This window comes from Condylura cristata, unplaced genomic scaffold (assembly GCF_000260355.1).
Source record: "Condylura cristata isolate star-nosed mole 26May11 unplaced genomic scaffold, ConCri1.0 scaffold00006, whole genome shotgun sequence".
Taxonomy (NCBI): Eukaryota; Metazoa; Chordata; class Mammalia; order Eulipotyphla; family Talpidae; genus Condylura; species Condylura cristata.
The window spans coordinates 25,306,171-25,311,107 of NW_004567107.1; the positions used below are offsets into that span (position 1 = coordinate 25,306,171).

Genomic DNA, 4,937 nt, shown 5'->3' on the forward strand with positions numbered 1-4,937 from the left:
ATCATTTTCTTCACAGGAGCAGCAGAAAGCAGAGAAGGAAACCTAGGAAACCACCCACTGGGCAAGTGACCAGGGCAAATGAGAGGACAGGAGCTCAGGTGCCCCAGCACGTTTCAGAGGAATTTAGCCAGGGGGGTGTAGATGACAATCAGAGCCTCTGAAAGAAACCAGGTAATTAGCAGTTGGTGGAAGTGAAGTGTCACGGAGGGGAGACACCAGCAACTGACAGGCTCAGGATCTACGATCTTTGGGCACTGGTGGTAAGAAATGACAAGCATGCCAGGAATGCCATTCGTGCCATCCCTGCATGCTGAAACCCTATGTAGGGCTTAGCTTCTGGGAAGCATTCCTTGTTGAAAACATGGAGCCCTCCTCAACACCTTCCATTTCAGCGTACTCTCCTCCATTGTCATGTCAACTTTCCCTATGACCATGAGTATGCTGGATCCTTCTGAGGAGAGGGGTTAAGTCTATGTTCTCTCTACATACTTTCCCAAGAAAGTCTGGCCTGGGCCTGATAATCAACATATTGAGCAGTCAGTAGGAAAGTGCACTGGCCCATCTGAGTGGACAATGGGTGGCTGAGTATGTCTTGGAGGCCTCATCACGCCAGGCGTCAGCTCCTTGTTTTCTGGATCACATGTAGGAATGGTGGCAGCCCAGGAGAAGAACTGGGGCAGGCAGTGGGGATGCTGCCTTATTTGAAAGCCTTATTTATCTATCAACTCAGAAGCACTGCAGTATTCAACAATGGTTACTCTGGTGTGAGTGGCTGAGATCAGCTTGGCCTGGCACAGAGTCAGTTCCCGTAAATCTCTATGGGGCGGAGGTGAATGCCAGCATGGAACGACATAGCAGCAGACAGGACAAGCAGCCTTGCCAGCTGTGGTTCCACAGGCAAACTCAGGATCAACTGGAGACCTTGTGAGGTCAGAGGTCACCTATCCAGAGGTCTCCCAATGGCAGCAATGTGAGACTGGAGTTAGATATATCATTTAAAAATATTGAATAAAATTATCCTACTTTAAAAATCAGAAAAATTGCTGTGAATAGGCCTTAGATTAAGGAAATTTATCAAGAATAAAGAAAAACATTGCATAAGGATAAAGGGGTCAATTCTCTAAGAATTGGAAAATATCTTTAGCCTGTATGTGCCTAATGTTAGAGTGTCTGACTATGTGAGGCAAAAACTAATACAACTGCAAGAAGAAATGGATGAATTCACTAACAGAAATGGACAGATCAAGTAGGGAAGAATTCATTAAGAACATAATTAAATTCAACAATGCCATCAATCAGCTGGATACACTGACAGCTATAGATTATTTTACCCAAGAACAGCAAAATATACATATACTCTTCTCAAGCTTACATGGGACATTCACCAAAAGAGACCACATTCTGGGCCATAAAATAAACTTTAACAAATTTAAAAGGAAAGAAATCATTCCCTGTCTGCTCCTAGATCACAAAAGAATTAAACTAGAAATCACAGAGAATTGTAAAAGCCCAAATACATGGATATTAAACAGCATAGTTCTATATAACACATAAGTTAAAGAAGAAATCCTGAGAGAAACTAACAAGCATTTTGAACTAAATGAAAATGAAAACAACTTATCAAAATGTGTGTGATGCAGTAAAAGGGGTTGTTAGCGGTACATGCATATATTAGCAAAAAACCTAAAATCAGTAGCTTAAGTTTCCATCTTAGGAAACTAGAAAAACACCAAATTAAACTCAAAGCAAACAGAAGAAATAAAACAGAGGCGAGAAGACATCAATAAAACTGAAAACAGGGAACCAATAGAGAAAATCAATAAGATTGATAAATCTTTCTAACAACAAAATCTAGGCCACAAATTGTTCATCTTGAAAATGAGAAAGGGGACATCACTACAGAACCCATGGAAGTTAATAAGGTAATAGAGTATATGAACAGCTTTGTGCCCCTAAATTTGATAGCCTAGATGAAATTATTTGAAAGACACAATTTGCTAAAGCTCACAAGAGAATAAACAGGTCATCTGAACGGGCTTGCATTTAAACTCAGCTGTATCTCACAGTTGTTATGCAACTTTGGACAAAGCAGTTGTCTGAGCTCTCTGCATCCCAGGTTCCTCATCTGCAAATTGGGTAGACTTGTACTTCTAGGGTTGGGGCGTGGTGGAGGCTAACGAGGGTAAGATACAGGTGGCTGGGTAATAGCTGAGCTGTCCATATCCTGTCCTGGCTCCCAGCCCAGCACCTTTTGCTATTCCACCTGGGTTCTTCATCAGTTCTGAAGTCACAGCACGAACTCTTCTGCATCTATGCCCTACACGCTCAATGTAGCAAGAAGGTACGTACATATGCCACAGGGTCATTGCTCCGAGTGCCCACGATGCTGAACTTCTTTACATGTGTGTTGTCTTTCAGAGCTTCTGCATATGCCTTGAGGGTAGGTATGGGGATATTCTGCAAAGAAAAAGGCAGACAGTGACCAGCAGCCCTCACCAGGTGCAGGCTGGAGAGACAGATGCCTCTCAGACATGCAGCCTCTGCCCCAAACTAATTGAATGAGGAAAGCATTTCTTTCATTTACCCCAAATAGCTGAGATTTAGGGAGATCTTTCTGGTAAAAAAAAATTGAGAAAATACCACGTAACACCCATGGCAGCACATAGACAAGAGGAGGAAAAAAAAACAAAAAAGGCAGAGGGTGAAGAGGAGACCTGTGCCTAGATCCTGGGACTGCAGGTGGGAGAAGGCAGGGGTTCTTTGGCTTCCACCCGGGGTATTGTTCTGACTTGCTCTAAGATGCTGGGGAAGTTACTCCCTCACCCTGGACCAGTTTCTGGGAAACTGAAGTAGGGGAAGTTTTCCTAGATGATCTCTAATAAACCCCTGTTCTGGAGGGTCTCTGCCTTGTTGCACATTGAAACTTTTACAAAATGCTCATGGTTGGGCCTGTCCCAGACCAATAAAATCAGCATTTCTCAAGGGTGGTATGGGGAGGGGAGGGGCTGGGCCTGTTCAGGTGGAGCCCACTGGGCTAGTCTACCTGCCTCATGTGTGAGGGTCCAGCCCTAGCCTGAGGCCCCCTCTGTCAGGGGCCAAAGCAGCAGCCAGGTCCCACATCCAAGCTGCCCAAGCCAGCACTTTCTGCCAGCACACAGCTCAGAATTGTGCCAGCACCTCTCCGTGGGCACAAAGCAGACAATGGAGGCAATCAAGACAGACCCTGGCTGTGTTTTCATAGCTCTCTCATTTCAGAGTGTCATTTTAGCTCCCCTTGGGAGCAGAGCATGGGGAGGCCAGGTGAAGAACTCTGTGGGAACAGGTTTCCAATCTGATTGTGCTTTAGGGCTGGCAGTCACTGAAAAGAAAGATAAGAGAGACGAAAGAGGAGCTGGAGCGTGAGGGCCCTGCTTCTTGTCTTACTCCCACCCCACCCCAGAATTAATCCTGCTGGCGTCCGGGTGGTCATAGAGAGATCTGGACTTGCATTATGTCTTTACTGGGGCCGCTGCTGAATGCAGCTGACCATACACACTACACAGAAGCAGCATTGAAGGACAAGCCCCTTTGGGCTTGGATGGCCCCACAAGCCTACGGCCGCTGCCCCAACTCATGAGGTTCTCTTGGGGGAAGCACTCATGGTTTGAATGACATGTTGGGTTTGCAGAGTGGAAGCCCAGACTGGCCCCTGGCGAACACCTGGGCCACGTGGCAGTTCTCCAAAAGGAACCAGGCGTGGGATGCCCATGTTTACACTGTCCAGCCCCCGCCAAGGTTTTGTCCTATTTCTGATCCAGAAGCAGTGAGAGCCCCCAACAGGACCCTGTTCTCTTTACACAGCCAGGCCCAGGCTGTTGGCCTCTGGGTGCCACCGGGCATGGCTTTCCCCGCTTCATTGGGACTTTACCCGGATGTTGTTGAGGTTAACCTCTTCAAGTTTCGGGTCGTTGCTTTTTATCCGCTCCAGCGTTTCCTCTACATCTGTTGAATTTGGTTCTTCATCGGGCACAGGCTTGTATTGCGTGGGTTTGATGACACCTAGATGAACAAAAAGAGGGAGGTGGCTCACAGAAGTGGGGTGGAAGGTGACCACTTTCCTCAATGCAAGGACATTGGAAGGAGCTGGGGGTGGGAGTGGCCATTGATGGACATGCAGACACTACCAGGAGAGGTGAAGCGCTGGGAGAAGCCTGTGGGACTGGGGGCCAGGGCTCAGCAACTCTGGGGACCCCGCCTTTGAAGCCATCCTGAAAGGGCTGAGAGAATGACCAAATTCTCTGCACCTCGATGTCTGCATCTGCGCAGTGTGGACAGTCATTTTACCTAGGTTCAGTGGGCTTTTGTGAGGCTAGAGCAAAACTTGGATGGGAAAGAGTGTGAATTTTCCACAGGGAGGGATAATAATCCTCTGGGCACCCTCATTTCTCTTTATACACCAATGTGGGACAATTCAGTGTAGCAATTGTGACAGCGCAATATGGCACATGGAAGGACATGATGGACCAGGGGACAGAAGAGGCCCCTGAGACAGACCCAAACTATGATTCCAGTGGTGAAGCTGAGCTGTGGAAAGACTGGTGTTGGGACGATAGGCAGCTTTCGAACAATGAAAGCTTGACGTCATCTCACGGTGCACACAGACAGAAACTCCAGGTGGACTGAGTGCTGAATACTGTGACGAGGATACTGTTCACACACCAGACGCATTCTCACCATTAGGCTAATCGTGCTTTGTGAATGTGTCACCTACGGGGAACATCCTGCAGTTTTACTTGCTGGTGTTATCTGGATGTGGAGACTAAATTTTGGATGCTCCTCTCCCCCCAAAATAAATAAACTGAATATAAGAAGTCGATGCACTTGGAATAGTATCTAAATATCCAGAAGAGGATATTTAGATACTACTGTGACAGGGAAGGTCTTTAAAAATAAGATAC

The 4,937-nt window shown here is 46.7% G+C and overlaps 1 protein-coding gene across 1 annotated transcript in view; it reads right to left on the minus strand.

The window, feature by feature from the left end:
* TMOD1 (tropomodulin 1) overlaps window positions 1–4,937 on the minus strand; it is a 60,431-nt gene that overhangs the window by 20,185 nt on the left and 35,309 nt on the right. The window contains exons 5-6 of the mRNA XM_004677494.2: window positions 3,908–4,038; window positions 2,350–2,457 (exon numbers count right to left, since the gene is read on the minus strand). Coding sequence (XP_004677551.1) covers window positions 2,350–2,457; window positions 3,908–4,038 — 239 coding nt within the window. The remainder of the gene's footprint in view (window positions 1–2,349; window positions 2,458–3,907; window positions 4,039–4,937) is intronic.